The 16,193-nt window shown below is 39.2% G+C and overlaps 4 protein-coding genes across 10 annotated transcripts; 1 reads left to right on the top strand and 3 right to left on the bottom strand.

The window, feature by feature from the left end:
• Window positions 1–2,498: 2,498 nt before the first annotated feature.
• LOC103332739 (HAD superfamily, subfamily IIIB acid phosphatase) lies at window positions 2,499–5,128 on the top strand. 3 transcript variants are annotated; one of them, XM_008235488.3, is made up of 5 exons: window positions 2,499–2,654; window positions 3,325–3,479; window positions 3,801–4,245; window positions 4,367–4,567; window positions 4,739–5,128. In XM_008235488.3, exons 2-5 carry the CDS (start codon window positions 3,413–3,415, stop codon window positions 4,914–4,916), a joined length of 891 nt encoding a protein of 296 aa, XP_008233710.1. In that variant the 5' UTR covers window positions 2,499–2,654; window positions 3,325–3,412; the 3' UTR covers window positions 4,917–5,128. The 3 variants fall into 3 exon arrangements, with proteins under 3 accessions (XP_008233710.1, XP_008233711.1, XP_088909214.1); XM_008235489.3 differs by having other exon boundaries at window positions 4,744–4,959; XM_089053088.1 differs by lacking the exon at window positions 2,499–2,654 and adding an exon at window positions 2,916–3,043.
• Window positions 5,129–5,214: 86 nt separating this feature from the next.
• LOC103332740 (Myb/SANT-like DNA-binding domain protein) lies at window positions 5,215–8,007 on the bottom strand. Of its 5 annotated transcripts, none has more exons than XM_008235491.3 (5): window positions 7,900–8,007; window positions 7,081–7,127; window positions 6,533–6,872; window positions 5,859–6,455; window positions 5,215–5,755 (listed from the first exon to the last, which is right to left on the bottom strand). In XM_008235491.3, exons 3-5 carry the CDS (start codon window positions 6,848–6,850, stop codon window positions 5,324–5,326), a joined length of 1,347 nt encoding a protein of 448 aa, XP_008233713.2. In that variant the 5' UTR covers window positions 6,851–6,872; window positions 7,081–7,127; window positions 7,900–8,007; the 3' UTR covers window positions 5,215–5,323. The 5 variants fall into 5 exon arrangements, with proteins under 5 accessions (XP_008233713.2, XP_008233714.2, XP_016650074.2 ...); XM_008235492.3 differs by lacking the exon at window positions 7,900–8,007 and adding an exon at window positions 7,440–7,876; XM_016794588.2 differs by lacking the exon at window positions 7,081–7,127 and having other exon boundaries at window positions 7,900–7,983.
• A 952-nt stretch (window positions 8,008–8,959) lies between these two features.
• Window positions 8,960–10,716, bottom strand: LOC103333031 (Glycosyl hydrolase superfamily protein). The gene has a single exon (XM_089052937.1). It carries the CDS (start codon window positions 10,587–10,589, stop codon window positions 9,423–9,425), a length of 1,167 nt encoding a protein of 388 aa, XP_088909063.1. The 5' UTR covers window positions 10,590–10,716; the 3' UTR covers window positions 8,960–9,422.
• Window positions 10,717–11,285: 569 nt separating this feature from the next.
• On the bottom strand, window positions 11,286–14,842 carry LOC103332738 (ARM repeat superfamily protein). Its single transcript, XM_008235487.2, has 9 exons — window positions 14,615–14,842; window positions 14,005–14,539; window positions 13,824–13,910; window positions 13,494–13,684; window positions 12,831–13,026; window positions 12,455–12,519; window positions 11,948–12,049; window positions 11,754–11,853; window positions 11,286–11,463 (listed from the first exon to the last, which is right to left on the bottom strand). The coding sequence occupies exons 1-9, from the start codon at window positions 14,653–14,655 to the stop codon at window positions 11,452–11,454; spliced, it is 1,329 nt and encodes a 442-aa protein (XP_008233709.2). The 5' UTR covers window positions 14,656–14,842; the 3' UTR covers window positions 11,286–11,451.
• Between the last annotated feature and the right edge of the window lie 1,351 nt (window positions 14,843–16,193).

Genomic DNA, 16,193 nt, shown 5'->3' with positions numbered 1-16,193 from the left:
CTAAATTAATAACATCAAAATTTGTATACTTAGTGAGAGATGCTCAAGCACATTTTGTGAAATTAGCTACACATGTACAGAATAAGAAGAGAATATATTTGGTTAAATTGTCATGATATTTTCAGCAAGAATAAAATTGTGATGAGATTTTCAGCACCAACTCACAATATATATATAACTAGGAATGAAAAAAGAAATACTTGAGATAGCTTAGATTTGCATTTTATTAGGAGTTTTCAGAAAAATCCAATGCAACTATTGAAGTAAATGATGCCCTAAAGATAGCATTCTGTTGAAAAATAATGCCCATTTGTGTAGTTCTAGAACAATCTTGAATATAAGAATGGCCCTGGAGTTGTGGAGAACATTACCAAGACTACGTCAACTAGACAATGATATTGAAGTTGGAAACTCTCTGAGCAAGAACACTCATGTTGCTAGACTACGGCGGTGGAGCATGATGGCTAATAGCCACAAAATAATATTATACAATATAGAAGTTTCTAGTAAAAGCCACATTAAAAGGGACTAGAAAAAGAAGTCCAAGTCGGCGGACTTGGTGATGTCGGCAAAGAATGCCTATAAATAGGCATGCAATGTAACATAGAAAGGTGGAGTGAACTAATAAACTCCCAAACTAAATGGGGAGTAAATAAGGCAACTCCCAAACTAAGGGAGCGAATAAGCTCACCAAGCTAAGAGAGAAAGAGGGTCAATAAGCCTATATAACAAGGAAGAAGGCCAAGAAGCCTAAACACTATTCATCACAGAAACCAACAATGGTATCAGAGAGCAACACCACTCATCACACACCTCCTAAAATCCAACACATTCCAACACATATCCATCACCAACCCCTACTACCTACGTTCAAGTGCAGCATCTTCAGCCTTGTTCCTGAAATTTTAAGCTTAATGAGAGATATTGATGACTTATGGACCTCTTGAGGTGGGACATAGCTAGTGTCATGCAAGCTTATTATTGCGCTCTTCTGAGTGAACTACTTTGCTTGTTTTGCAGATCGAGACTCTGACTCATGGCTATATATGTCAAAACCTTTTAATGTGAACATTGAGTTTACGGATTTTCTCTTATACAAGAAAAGTAATAATTTATTTTCTCTTATACAGGAAATGTAATAATTTATTGTTCATGGTTGCAGGGCATCAAGACTTCAGCTTCGGGCAGTTGGCGGTGCTCATGAACTTCTTCATCTCTGGACTGCCTTATTTTTTTCTCCATCATCTTTCCCTGTATTCTTGTATCTGAGGTATAGGATCATCTGAGCGATGCCTAATAAGAATCCCAACACATTAGGAGATGAAGTTAGTGACATAATTAGGCTCAAAGTCAAACTCAAGAAATGAAATCAGAAATCTGGCTTTACTACTTTACTTACTGCAATGTAATAATCCTTTGTGAAGAGGCCGTAGAAAGTGTCAGGAAAAATAATGACAAAGAAAATGGCAAGAAAAAGGATATAAGTCATCATCACCAGCAGAATGAAGAGTAATGAACAACTGGCTTTCATTCTGCTGTGCTGGTGATGATGACTTATCTCTTTTTTCTGTTGATAAACCAGGATCTCATCTTTTAAAATTTGTTATTTCTTTATTCACGAAAAAGGGGTGATAGAAAATTAGTGTATTTTAGTCAAAATTGGTAAGCCATTGCTGTGAACGCCTCCTATCTACCCCACTTTGATTACCTCCGAGTGTGTACGAGTGACCTACCTAGTACCCAGTACCTAGTATACCCCTCTTGGGGCATCAAGACTGTGGGTGCTCGCAGAAAAAGCGCTTATTGTGGCTGATTAGATAATCAGATATTGGCTCAATTCCTATTGAATTGAAGAGGAGTTTTTTGCGTGTGATCAATGATTATCCCAGCTTGTCTCTACAGATTATGACAACGGACAATTCTCACTACAAGAATATTCATGTTGACCTGTATATATATATGTAATATATTATCAATGATCATCCCAGCTTGTGTCTACAGATTATGACAAACGGCTCTCACAAGAAGAATATTCATGTTGACCTGTATATACCAGACAGTTGTCATACAATAATGTTTCTAAGCCGATAAGGTTTTCACGTTGTAATATCATCAATGCATCTTTTTTTATCTATATATCTATATATAAAACAAAATGTAGAGATTGATAAAACATTTAAAATATCAAAAAAGGTCATTGGTTAATATAAACACGTGAGATACAAATTTCTTAATCACTTAAGATACAAATTTCTTGACTTTTTTTTATGAGTTCAAAAGAGATTATGACTCAATTGGTCCACAAGAGATTACAGAGTTCAATTTCTTATAATAGTTGTCAACCCGTTGCTATAGAAAGGAATAAGAATTTCCATATTTTACGGGAAGATTTAACTTACTTTTACCATAAGTTTTTTTTTTCTTGTCAATAAAATCACATCGCTTTTTTTGGACAACAACGAAAATCATAAGTGGCCTCAACAGAAATTTGGGTTTTTGACCAAACTACCCTTGATTTTTGTAATCATGATGATATGGGTACTTTGTAGAAAGGAAGCTTCTTTACGAGAATTCGAGAAAGAGAGAGCTGGATAATCTACTCCTTGTTTGAAGACAACTCTCCTCCATCTTTCCAATGTATCTCTCCCGCTCAGGTATTCTCCATTTCCAATCTCTCTCTCTCTCTCTCTCTCTGTAGCTTTTGTTGTTAAAAAGCCATCTGATTTGACTTTGATTGTTTGTTGAGATTGACAAGATGATCGTCAGCTTGTATTATTGGTTTCATGACTTTAATTGTGTGGGGTTAAAATTCGAAATCACGGAAAAAGAAATAATATTGGATAAGATGATACTGGCAATTTTGTCAACCATTTGGTACTTATACTGTAAATGGATCGGATAGCCATTAATGATTTATCTTATTAGATGTGATTCTAATCTAATCAGTTGATGATCTTGTTGACCCAGCTCATGGTTTTATGTATTTTCATGGAATTAGGTCATCAGAAGGTTTAGATTTGCTTAAATTGATGCTGTTTATTGGGTATGGCTTAACTGGAGATGGTTATGATTTGAGTGGTAAATTTTTGAGTGATAGAATCAGCTGAACAAGCTGCACGCTTAAGTGGATCATGGATGCCTCTCAAAATTGAAATATTATATATCTATGGATTCTTGGGTGTTCTGGATCATTTACCTGTAGAAAATTGCGATTTCTTTTGAAACTTTTGTTCAGCATAATGTTGTAGGCATAAAATTTGAGAATCTGATATGTGCGTTTGGTAGCCGTTTACATGATGTTTGATGTCACTTTGTAAATTGCAGGTGACCCTTCTATTTCTATGGACTGGGAGGGGAGCTGGAGTTCTTTTGCAGACTAATTGAGCTGGTGATTGCTACTTGGATTATAACCATGTCTGCTTATGGCCATCAAATGGAGCAGCAATACTCTGCTCACAGTCTTTCAAGCAGAGGTTCTGGTATGTGATACCGTCTTGCAGGATTTTCCAACTTAATTAGGCTGTCCTAAACTACTGGTGGTGGTGTGGATTTGTTGAGAAATATTTAAAACCTTTTATCTGTGATCAGAAAATGGAAAGCTAGTATTAGCGCTTCTGTACAATGCTTGTGTTATTTGCTTCAAAAATAAACCTCTTGCTAAAATTATGCATATTGTCTTTAAACATGTTGCTCTTGAGCTCTTCTGCATGTTCTTGCGTGTTATACCTTCAGGCCATATAATCAAAGCATGTTGAGCTTAATTAATCAGCTGTGATCTTGTTCCGTTTTCTTGGACACAGGGAGGAGGCAAAGCAGTTATGTAATGGACTCAGGGTTCTACATGTCGTCTTTTGCTTCCACAATCTTCATTGGTGCACTTGTAACTGTTGGGGTAATATTAATCACATTGCTGATTGCGTTGACCGTAATGCTGCAGTCTTGCCAAAGTAGGAGCCATGGAGTCATTGAGATTGAAAAACCCAGTTATGATTACAATTACTGCCAGATCGTCTCTCTGCATGTGGAACTCAACAAAGTTGAAGCAGATCACTTCCCTTCAATTTGCAGGGTTGTTGCCCTTCAATACATCAAAGAAGGCCAATATGCAAGAGATTTAAATTCTACCGTGTGGATGATTCAGAATTATTTCAGTACCCTAAAACGTGATGGTGTGGATGTGGTCTTGATGGACATAGACGACGTTCTTTCTTCAAGTCCCCAGTACATTAAATTGTTAGTGGACCGGTAATTTTCCGTTTAGTCTCTGAGCACCTGTTCTTCTTATATGAATTTTCTTTCACATGTTAAAGTAGTTAGTTCAGGTTTTTCATGTACCTTTTTCATTACAAATTGTCTTTTTGCACAGAGATGATCAACATGGTTCTAGTGATTGTGTGGAAGAGGCAAAGCAGCTGAAGCACATATATATTTTGAGACTGTACATGAAACTTCATGCTAGCGGGTGGCCTTTGATTTTGCTATCAAGAAAGCCAGAGACGCAACTGAATTCCTCCATAGAGTATCTTATATCTGCAGGATTTAGAGCTTGGTCTTCATTGATTATGAGGTATTGTTATGTACGACCCCTTCTTTCTTTTATCTCTGTATATAAACTACTTACTGAGAGGCTTCAGATTCCTTGGAACTCCATTTGCCTTGTGCCAGTGATGTATGAATGAAGATTATTGTATTCAATATTTTGATGTCAACTGCGTTGATTGATATGGTTGGCTGGCAGATCAGAAGATGATTTGCAAATGGATAGTTGTGACTACTTCTCTAAACAAAGGGCTGCAATGCAGAGAAAAGGCATGCGCATAATAGGCACTGTAAGCAGTCACATGGATGCTCTAACAGGCACATCCTTAGAAGAGCGTATTTTTAAGCTTCCAAACCCAATTTATTACAGTTTTTGAACATCAAAGTTGAGGACACGCAAGTTGTTATATTTGTAGTTCATATAGATTCGTCTAGAGATTTTGATTTTGAAATCAATCCAGCCATGTAAATAGCATCGGTTCTGCTTTGGGTGTTCTGTAGAAAAAAAAAACATTATTCGTGTTATAATTGTTGTAATTATTCTTCATGACTTGCACAAGAGGCAGTAAATTGCCTCAGTTTTACTTCATTTTTACTTTTCTTCTGATCATATTACTTCACTGGTTAATACGATAAACGATATTTTAATCCGGGGGAGATAAACAATAGCTATGATAAAATCCACAATCACTTTGCCTTTGGCTTCCATTGAAAAGCAACTCTACTTGCTACCTACATAATAGCTGTCTAAAATTACAAGAGAAATCCAAGAGCTACAAGCACCCTAGAACAAAGGAGGACCAACAGATTGCAGCCGCTGCAACCATGCAATCCTTACGCTCGGCTTTTTCAGTTGAAGAAATATTTCCCTGTATTCCTTTTTCAGAAATACATCTAATGCAAACAAATAGAGCTCACTTCCTTGTTCTACGTCCTCCATGGCATCAAGACAGGCAATGCACTCCCCAATACTATAAGTTTGCTTGCCAGGCATAAAAGAAACTGTTACAGCATCAAGATGCTCAACGTCCCTCTCTCGGTTCACTGTGCCTGCTTCTTCTATATGTAAAAGAGATGCACTCAGATCATGATTATACTTCCTACGCCTAGCAGGGGGCTCTGTCTCTCCTGTAACTGTTGTTCCATCAAATATGGTTTCCAACTTGTCGGTGGATTGAGGTTCCTTAAAGCGGAATGGTGCAGCTTCTGGGTCTGTCTGTAACAAAACAAAACCAATACGATTTACCAACCCAAAAATCATTAAGAACTCCCTGGTTTTCAAATAGATAGAAACAGTTACTGTCAGTTGTATACAATACCTCTAAGTAGTTGGCCCAATCTTCATCATTTGCTGAAAATCTCCTGCTGTTTGGATTCCAACCCATACTAATTGTGCCAATTAGCTTACACCAGACTTTCCATTGTTCCTTGGTGATATCCCAGTGGTTCTTCAACTGTAACCTATTATACATAAGGCCAGTTTTTTGTTGAAAGGATTCAAGAATAGTCCTCCAACCGTCCTTGGTAAAATGTGTCCCAGGTTTATTCCCCTTTAATGCCTCTTCTAGACATAGATCAAGAAATACTTCATGGGTTGCAGGCATCCAAATGGCCTTTGTCTTTGGCTGGGATGAGCTAGATATACTCTGCTCACTTGCAGTTGTTCTACGGTGTTTAGACTGACCCATTTCATAACTCCTTAAGGGAATGGCATTCGAAAGATGCTCATCTCCCCCCTCCACAGTCACTAACTCTTGTTCTTCAGAGTGCAGAAGGGAGGTGTCTGAGCTATTACTTTGCCTCCGAGAATTAGAAGGTTCCATATCTTCAGAATCCATAGTTCCAGCAAAAACGATTTCCAGTATGTCAGGGCATGGGAGTTCTTTATACTGAAACTGTGCAGCTTCTGGGTTTACCTGTGACAAAGCACTTGCAATCACTAATCTAAAATTCATGAAGAACCTCCCTAGTATCTTTCTTCAATATAGCATACCTGTATGTAGTTAGCCCAATCTTCTGCACTAGCACCAAATCCATTGGTACTTGGATCCCATTTCATAGTAACTTCAGCAATTAGCTTAACCCAGACTTTCCACTGCTTCTTGGTGAAATCCCAATGATTCTTCATTTGTCTCTTACTATACCTTATACCTGTCTTTTCATAGAATGATTCAATAAGATTCCTCCAACCCTCCTTAGTGAAATGCGTCCCTGGCTTATTCCCTTTTGACATCTCTTCCAGGCAAAGATCAAAAAATATTTTGCGGTGCCCCGGCGTCCAAGTGGCTTTTGGGGTTGATGGGCTAAGCATCCTTCACTCAATTCCAATTCTCCTGCCATTTTTCATAGGCGTGATAGAATGCAAGATTAGTTGTTCATTATTATAGCACAATTGAAAACAAAAGTGTAGACTTCCTTGAACTCAAAACAAAAACACAAGAACACAAGGAGGTATTTAATATGAACTTCAAAAAATGGGGAAAACATCGAAAATAAATAAGAAGATGAACAAGAATTCTATATTGCAAGACAGCTAGAGACCTTGTTATTTTCCTGTTAAGTGTCCAACTGTCAACATCAAAGCACCACTGTAAGAAGGGCAGAAAACAAATGTCAAAAACCTTTGAATCATCAAGTTAACTTTGCAGTCCAAACATAAAATAAAAACCTTTTTACAATTACTACCGATTTGATATTGTTGTTGATCACTTGCTTGAGTAGAAGGATTAAAAGAGATGATCTGTATTGCCCCTTAAATTAATGATGCAAGTTTCTAACTTTATGTTGAGAAGATAGTAAATGAAACGTCCCAAATGCAATGCAATAAGCAGAAAACCAAAATGAACCCCCGACTCAAAATGCAATAACAATTCAAGAAAATAAACTACAAAGAAAAATACTTGAAATGAAAGGCTAGGCCTCTAAAACATAGGCGAGGAGGTTGCAGGTCGCGGGTGGCCGAGCGGGTGGGGGTCGCGGGTCGAGGCCTGGTGGTGGTGCTCTGTCGTGCCACAGAGAGAGAGAGAGAGAGAGAGGCAGCGTGAGGTAGGTTTTCAGTAGAGTCAGGAAAAAAAAGGACCCGACCCGCCCATAACTGCCCAGGCCGCCTAGGCGGGCGCTCTTCTGATTTTTCGAACACAAAAAATAAATAATACCCATTTGAGGCACAGGCCATAGACGAAAGCAGAGCCTCGGAAGGGGCTTCAAAAGCTCTTCTCAAGTCACATATAATTTACCATAATTCAGAGGCATATGCACAATTCGCATGTGAAAACAATCTCTGTAAATCTAATATAAAATTCAGCCATATAAATTACATAAATAATAAAAGGAAATTGAAACGAGGAGATATCCCCATACCTGGGATTTAAAAAGGGCCGGAATTGTACTTTCGCAGCAGAGTCCCCTCGAGAAGAAGACGACAGCAGGTCCCCTGGAGTCGAGACTCTGAGTGTCTCTGAAACGTAAAATAGACGGCCCACTACTAAGCCCAACTACATTAGAAAATCTTTTTATTTTTCTGGGTTTTGCAATAGGCCCAAGCCCATGTATATGGTCATCAAACAATTTTCCCAGTCCGCCCACCATTTTTTTTTCAAGTACAAACGATACAAATTACGATGAAGATTTCTACACACAGTCTAAATTACGGGATGAGGATTTCTACACACAACTATAATGCAGTGGGATTCGAACCTAGACCTTGGTCTAATCTGTAAGTCAACGTCCCTTTTCAACTAAGCTAGACCCCGTTGGCGCCCACCGATTATTAACACATGATAGGCTTTCATCTTTTTCAGTTTTCTGTTTTTGGGATCTTGTTTTTTTACTTATGAAAATAGCTTTTTTATTTTTCCTTATTGCTTAATTTTTACTACACTTGTAAATTTGTCTTGCTTGAACTGGCTAAATTATGTAGCAACCAAGATCCATGGTAAACAAGGCAACTTCAACTTTTGCTGGCATTCATTTAAAATGTGATATGTTTTGCTGCATTTCTCAAGTTTCTTGCACATCATGAGTTTGTAATATTGCATAGATTATAATTACCAACAAGTTTGCTTTCAACAACCACAGTGGCACTGAAAAAAAATAACCAATTTTTGCACTTGCAGAAGGAACCAAATCTTGTTCAGGTCTTTCAATTAATATTTTCATCGCTGGTCAAATGGTTAATTGTAGAAGGTGCATGAGTGGATCCTCCATTTATTTATTGATTCATCATGCCAAGGTGCATGAGTGTTTCTCAGTTTTGGTCTTTCTAAACTACAGAAAGAACAATTTTTGGAGGCAGCAAAAGCAACACACACACACACACACAAACAACAAACCTCAAATTAAACATTTCAGCCAAGCAAGATGCCAATTTTCAATTTTGAGCTCATCATTCAGACCATCCAGATAGGCAGTAAGTGAAACTCAAAGTAAACCATCTAACTGTATTTTCATAAAATTTTCTCTGCAAAAAACATGCACTGAAATCTGTTCACACCTCAAGGAGAATGGAAGTTCAATTGACTACATCACAGAGACTATTTCCTTTACAAAATACCCCTAATGACAGAGAACAAAAAGTAATTCCATTGGCAAAGCAGCAGCCCAAATTGAACATTTATGAAGCCCCAACACCATCTTCAAAAGGCTCATACAAGAAATTAACAACACTTTCTCCATAAACCCAATTGACAAAGGAGCCTCCAAATCCGACTGCTACTTTCTTGGCAATGACAGTAAGCAACTGAACCTAAATCACAGTCTAAGAGCAAAGACCGAGAAGTGCCCAACTTCCATGATCAGCATCTCAAAGAAACTTCCAAGAATAAAAAAACAGAGCTACCCAAATAATGAAACAAAGTAGCTGAAGCTTAATCACAGTCCACAATCTAGAGTAGAGAAAAGGATCCATTACCACGCAAGAAAGCAAAGACCAAGAATTGGCCAACCGCCATGATCAACATGTCAAAGAAACCTCTGCAATAGGACCCAGAGAACTGAATGTGCTTGTACTTGGCGGTCAGATTGGGGTAGAGTATCCCCCAATTGCGCCCCTTCCTCATTTGCTTATCAAGCAGCTCATATATGTACGTCTCGGACACCCCTTCTTTCCTTAACGGCGTGCCTTTCCCGGACCTCAGATGACACAGCAGACCCTTGAGGTACAGCTCGGCGTAAATCGGGTTGGCGTCAATTTCGGCCGGATCGGTACTGAAACTCGGCCACCCAGTCTCGGTCACAATCAGCGGAATATTCTCGTAACCGGCGACGGCCATGGCGCTAATGACGGCGTCGACCATCATGTCGAAGAGGTTCCGGTACCGGACGCCGGTGGTGAGGTCGTCACGGAAGCCGAAAGGGTGCTCCTGAAACAGGGGAAACCCGATTGGAATCTCGCTGCGGATCTTGTAGAGGTTGTACGGGTAGAGATTGACCAAGAACGACGAATTGGTGTCGCGGAGGAACTGGAGCAAGGGTCTGACGACGGTGTACAGGGCGGGCTCTAGAAATTGGGCGGAGGAAGGGGGAAACGGCGTCGTAATGATGCTGATGAAAGAGAAGGTAGTGGAGACGGAGATCTTGCGGATGCTGAGGTCGCGGAGGGAGAGGTGGAGGTTGCGGATGGCAGGAAGGAGGAAGGTGGAGAAGTCGGGGGAAGATTCTAGAGGGTCGTTGCCGACTGAGATGGTGGAGATCTTGGTGCGGGGGTAGAAGGGGACTACGTGGACGTAGAGCCAGCGGAGGGCGTTGGAACGGTTGGCGGCGAGGGGCGGGACCATCTGGTTGGGGATGGTGAGGAGGAGGGTGGTGTTGGAGTAGAGGAAGGCGCGGACCAGGGTCGGGTCGGAGGCGTCGAGCCGGAGAGAGCGGAGGCCGAGGGCGGCGACGGCGTGGGCCACCTTCTCTGGAGTGGGTGGCATGGCGTACGTGGCCGCGGTTCCGGCGGAGTAGGTGGCGCCGATGGTGGTGGCGGATGTGGGAAGCGAGGTGCTTCCGGGGAGGAGAGAGAGGGTGAAGAGAAGGGCGGTGAGAGAGAGAAAGAAGTAGGAGGACATGGTTATGGAGCTTTGGGGGGAGTTTCTTGTGGTTTGAATGGAATTGAAAATGAGGGGACAGAGTCTTGAAAGGTGTGATGTGGAAGATAGTTATTAGTTAGTTAAGCTGTTGGAGGAGAGCTTTGGCGCGGGAATTGAGTTTTTTGTGTGTGCGAGAAGGGAAAGGGGGGGGTAGTGCGCACTGGGTGTAAGTTAGTTGAGAGGAGGCTGTTAGTGTCATGCGCCCACGTGATTTGAGGCGGTGAATGGAATGCTGGGCTTGTTTGTATTAAATTGATGGACCGGATATGGCTTGCGGATAGACTTCCAACGTTCAGCCCAGGCCCAGTATCAATATGCATTTGCTTTAGACAAATTTTTCTTAATAAAGAATTGATCTAATTCCTAATAACTGATAAATGTTTTAGTTTCCTTATCATTTGATAGGTACTTCTCTTTCCAATATTGAAAGAAATCCGAGTTCGAATCCTCCAACCCACTAATAAAAAAGGACATCAATTAAATTGGTCGAGATTTATTTATTAGTTAAATTGGAATGAAATGTTCTTCCGATCTCAATTTATACATGGCATCACTCTATTGCCCCCGTTCTCTTGAGCTTACATGTATTAGCTTCTTATCAGCTATATTGTGAATTTCTCATTGTTTTTTGTTGAATTTAGCTCAACCATTTTTCGATCATTTGATTGAAGCACATTGCTACAAGTGATCAAGTGACGATTAAAATGGGGAGAAATTCAGGGGTCATATTCAAATACAATCCAACTGCCAATATAGACAATGTTGTATGTTATCAAGAGTCATATTCACATCTGCAAGTCATCTCCTGTACACAACAAGACTAAACTTTTCTCCCACATGATCATTGGGCAACCTGCATCACAAAACCATGGATTATAAACATTAAAATTCTTTCACAATGAGACCTCTACAGAGGAATTTAGGCGAAATGAATAGATAGCAGAAGCACAGTAAAGCACCGAGACTTGAGGGCAGCCCTACCCAAATTAAGTCCCAACTGTTTCACATAATATTATTGACTACCAAATTGGATCAAGTAGCCTACAAGGCATGGCTACATTGTTAAATTCTCTTTCACCTTGATCCTATGCTGAGAAGTGCGGTGAAATTATAGCATATCTGCTGCATGAAAAGGTAACTTACCCTTGTTGTTTTTGTTTCACCCAAAGAGGGAACAATGCTTGCCAAGTTTGGATCATCTCTGTGCTTACCCCAGACTGTTTCAAACTGCAGACCTTTGCATCTGGGAATCACAGGAATTTAAATAAATAAATGATAATCAAGGAGGAGGTTCATGTAATTGCTGTATGAATATGGGGAGAAGGCATAATCCTTACTGGTGGAGCAGGATCAGTATCCGAATAACAAGATTTCTAATTTCTTCACGAGACCTTTTCAATGCTGCTTCCTTGTACAAAGCAGCAAGTTCATCCACCAACCTGAAACCAAGCAATGAATTAAATAATACCCAAAATAAGGGATTCCATGTTTGATGTTAAAGATTACATGCATGGAGTCAAAACTCAGCAGCAAAGACAGGGAAAGGGTGAGTTAATAACTTGAAGCAGAAATGGCTGCAAACTGGAAGTGGAGTAGGTTCTGAAGCAGGATTTAAGATATTCAAACCCATCTTCATCCATGATCGCCAAAATTCAGGTTAATAAGAAACCAGTAACTAGCAAATAGCCTACTTGGAAGCCAGTCTATATTGAACTACCTTCCTCAACAACCTTCTAGACGGAACTAGTCTGACTCCACTCTTCCCCTATATGAGCCCTTGGTTTGGAAGAAAATAGAAACTATTACTATGGATTGTAAGAGTGTTCATCAATTGGCTTGTTTACCTTTCCACATACTGTGTGTTCCTAATCCACGTTAACTTTATAATTGTTTCAATCTGTTTGAGAACCTGCAAATAATAAAAAGAGGAAAAATTTCAAAATTATTAATATAAATTATAATTTCAAAATAACAGATTTATAGCAAGCCCTAGAATCAAAAGATCGGTGGGAGAAGCCATATCTCTAGAATTTGTGCAAAAGTGTAGACCAAGTGTTGAACATTATATTTAGCCTAGGGGTTAAAGCTTTCGCACATGGTACTGAAAGCCAATCCTAATTTATCATCAACCAATACTAACATTGAACCATAACTCACTGCAACAACCCATCAAGACATGCACACTAAAGATTATAATTTTGATGAGGAAGATGCTCTCACCAGTAAAACAGTCTCGTCATCATCAGCATGCATCCACTGAAAGAAAAGAGGGAAAATGCGCCTGAAATGAGCTAGTAACACCAGACCAACACCATTAAAAAGTGGCTCTATATGACGAAGCCATGCAACACGGCGCTCCTTGTTCCTAGGTTGGCGCTCCAAGTGACTTAACATCTCGTTTAGCATCCTATCAAACCTATAATATATTGGGAAGGCTATTTATTATTGTGATAAAACATGCAATAAGTTAATAACTCAACAATCAGAAGATGTAAAATGAAGTGTCGAGGTTGAAGTAACCAAGGCAGGTAATAAACACTAGCATTTGAACCATTTAACAACAGTTAAATGTATGACTCAATTACAACAACAGTGCACGAACTCATCAAATCCAATGTACAAGGGAAAAACTTGATAATTGCAGTTAGCTCGAACGAGATAGTTATCAAAACCAAGTGGAATCTCAAAGTCAAAAACTTAAACTAGTCCATTATTGGCAGCGGTGATATAGAGAATTTTTTATATGCTGTCAACTTTCTATGAAGATGTCACTGTCCATCAGAATGATTATAAACCTCACACATGTTCCTTCAGTTTTCAACCAACCTCCACAATAACAAAGAAACATGAACAATCACAAAGCACAGGGAAAAACAAGTATACCATGCACTACGAGGATTACTTTGCTGGGTACAAGTCACAATAAGTACGGACATCTCCACCACAAGATGCCATATCTCATCACTAGAAGCAATATTCTGGCAGCATGCATCAAGAATCACATCTTGATACCAACCAAGCTCAGCAGCATAAACATTTTTCGCAATATGTATAAAGCTAAGCATGCCCTGCCCCTGAAACAAAGCATAAAAGAGGAGCATCATCCATCTGCCTTAGCACACATATACTTGCTACATTACAAAGCAACTGATTCATGGAAGTTTAAACACAACGAAAATCGAAGCCAAACAGGAATGCACAGTAAACACATACTTTGATCTCAGGGGACCAGTGATCGAGAGCCGTTAAAGCACAAGGAATAACCAAAGCAGACAACTTTCCCAAATGAGGATAATCAATCTACAAAACAAGGATGAACCAATCGTATCATTAACAATAACAAGCGCCAAATTTTAATTCACCATCTAAAAAGAACAAATAAATGAATTCACACCTGTGTAACAAACCACCTAAACTGATAAGCAGCCGCAATGGCAAAGCCAACGGGCACTCTCGCTGAGGCCGCTGAGACCTCATCGCAATCTTCCGATTTATCGATGGAGCTCTCCTTAATCCTGTTCTTCAACAATGGAAGAACCTCAGGCATCAATTCTATCAGTAACCTCTTCTCCTCAGGAACCGAACCACAATTTAATCCCAATTCAGAAAGCTTCTCGTTATTCTTTTTACTGTAAGCCATGGAATATGCTTTTGAAAGTTTGAGAAAGGCCAAGTCTGCAGCGACCGAGAGGTGTATGGGGATCCATGAGAGGAGGTCGTGGACTGAGGATTGAGAGGAGGAGAGTAAGGCACAGGCGAAGGTGAAGTCCCTGATTGAGGAGTGGAGTTGAGTGTCGTTGAAGTTAGGGCTTGGTGGAGATTGTTTGTGAGGGAGGAGAGGTTCCAGTAGGGCTTTCAAGGAGACGTTGGTGCCCTCTGGTTGAGTGCACTGAGCTTTGCTCAGATATTCGGAGATTGGCTCCGATAATCTGAAAAATTACAGGCAAGCAAGGTTAGACAAAATTAATTAATAAAATTTGAGAAGGAGAGAACTTGGAGCTTACTGGATGAGAAGCTCGCTGAGGGTTGAGGACGATTCCGACATTTCCGACTCGGTTCGCCGTCAGAGCTCTCAACTATTTTACTTCCTGCTTCTGAATTAGCTTGATTGATTTCGGAGGGAAAAGGGTGCGACTCGACGTCGTTTTTCGGGTTTGTTCAGCAAACGGCATGGCGTTGACAAGCCAATGTCAAAGCAGAACGGCCATTACAAAAGTCGAGCTTGAGATTCCTGCAATTAAATTGAGAGAAATATCGACGAAAAGAAAGGTTGAGACAAATATCATTTGACCAAAGGGTAATTCCTTTAATTTGACCTCTCAATTTCAATTTAACCAAAAATTATTTAAAAATTGTTATAAAATTAATTTGACTAAACTCAACCAAATCAACTTATATTATTTTGAATCGATATATAATCCCTAAATTTATTGCCGAGTTTTATTATGATCTTTTAACTTTGTCATTTATGCCAACTTAGTTATTTTTCACATTTTTCTTTAATTTTAATTACGTGACGTATGTTTTAGGGGTAAACCCGAAATTTGAGTCCATTGCAAGCGATCAAAGGCAAAATTATGGCTAAATAAGGGTTTTATTGATGAATTATGGTTTGATTTAGGAGATTTTGGTGAATTAGGGTTGTAATTTTAGGGACATATAGGTGAATTGGGGTTTCAATTGGGAGAAATGGGTGGTAGTGAGCTGGTAAGTTGTTTTAGAATATACTTGTGTTATAGACATGGGCTTAAGCAAGTTGGTTAAAGCATATGTGCTCTCATTATGCACTCGAATTCGAATCTCTCTCCTCATAGTTTAGATTAGTTTAAAGTGACGGAGTGACTTAATTGACACAAATGAGAGAGTTGAATTACCAAAATGGCACAAAAATTAATTGAATGACCAAAATGGAACTTGGATGTAAATTCAAGGTATTGCATTAAAATATTCGCAGCACTTAAAAAAAATAAAAATAAAATAGAAACTTCATTAGATAAACTTTAACGATACAATCAAAGACATTTAAAATACCAATTTCCAAGAGTGTAACAATCTAACATGCTAAAAACAAAACTAACACAGACAAAAGTTGCACTAAAACTATCAGCCTACATCACCATAATTAACCATAAGTCCAAACAAACCCAACATAACCAAAACCCTAAAACAACTCATGAGCCTAGTGTTTGGGCCAAAATGACACATGAACTCTACCATAAGATTAAATCCTTATATATGTATATTGAGATTTTTAGAAGGTAATTCTCCAAGATAGATAAGCAAGTTACAATCTCGAGAGAATGATAAGCAGGAAAGAATCAAACTAACCATCACGGGCAAAATATCACACAAGTGATCACCTATCGAGAGCCTAAACAAGAAGAAGAGGAAAAGGGGAAAATATCTTTGCAATAAAAAACACAATCACCCTACTCAGAAGAAATTTTCCTATAAATACAAGAATGAGTGAACAGGTGAGGACACTCAAAAAACCAAAAAATCAATCAAAACAAAAACTCAAAATGACTTCAAAACATCAACAAAGCTCATTGAGCCAAGACACAAACAAACAACTCATGAAGC

Source organism: Prunus mume, linkage group LG5 (assembly GCF_029339155.1).
Source record: "Prunus mume cultivar Tortuosa linkage group LG5, ASM2933915v1, whole genome shotgun sequence".
Classification (NCBI taxonomy): domain Eukaryota; kingdom Viridiplantae; phylum Streptophyta; class Magnoliopsida; order Rosales; family Rosaceae; genus Prunus; species Prunus mume.
The sequence above is the reverse complement of the archived record's forward strand: the minus strand, read 5'-3'. Positions and strand labels throughout refer to the sequence as shown.

Excerpts from the sequence above, each read along its gene's own strand:
- LOC103332739 (XM_008235488.3), top strand. The coding sequence starts at position 3,413 with ATGTCTGCTTATGGCCATCAAATGGAGCAGCAATACTCTGCTCACAGT. Across the intron at positions 4,246-4,366 it reads ATTAAATTGTTAGTGGACCG|AGATGATCAACATGGTTCTA; the intron begins GTAATTTTCCGT and ends CTTTTTGCACAG. Across the intron at positions 4,568-4,738 it reads TGGTCTTCATTGATTATGAG|ATCAGAAGATGATTTGCAAA; the intron begins GTATTGTTATGT and ends GTTGGCTGGCAG.
- LOC103332740 (XM_008235491.3), bottom strand. The coding sequence starts at position 6,850 with ATGCTTAGCCCATCAACCCCAAAAGCCACTTGGACGCCGGGGCACCGC. Across the intron at positions 6,456-6,532 it reads ATTGGGCTAACTACATACAG|GTAAACCCAGAAGCTGCACA; the intron begins GTATGCTATATT and ends GCTTTGTCACAG. Across the intron at positions 5,756-5,858 it reads ATTGGGCCAACTACTTAGAG|ACAGACCCAGAAGCTGCACC; the intron begins GTATTGTATACA and ends GTTTTGTTACAG.
- LOC103333031 (XM_089052937.1), bottom strand. The coding sequence starts at position 10,589 with ATGTCCTCCTACTTCTTTCTCTCTCTCACCGCCCTTCTCTTCACCCTC.
- LOC103332738 (XM_008235487.2), bottom strand. The coding sequence starts at position 14,655 with ATGTCGGAATCGTCCTCAACCCTCAGCGAGCTTCTCATCCA. Across the intron at positions 14,540-14,614 it reads CTCAGCGAGCTTCTCATCCA|ATTATCGGAGCCAATCTCCG; the intron begins GTAAGCTCCAAG and ends GTAATTTTTCAG. Across the intron at positions 13,685-13,823 it reads ACTGGTCCCCTGAGATCAAA|GGGCAGGGCATGCTTAGCTT; the intron begins GTATGTGTTTAC and ends GCTTTGTTTCAG.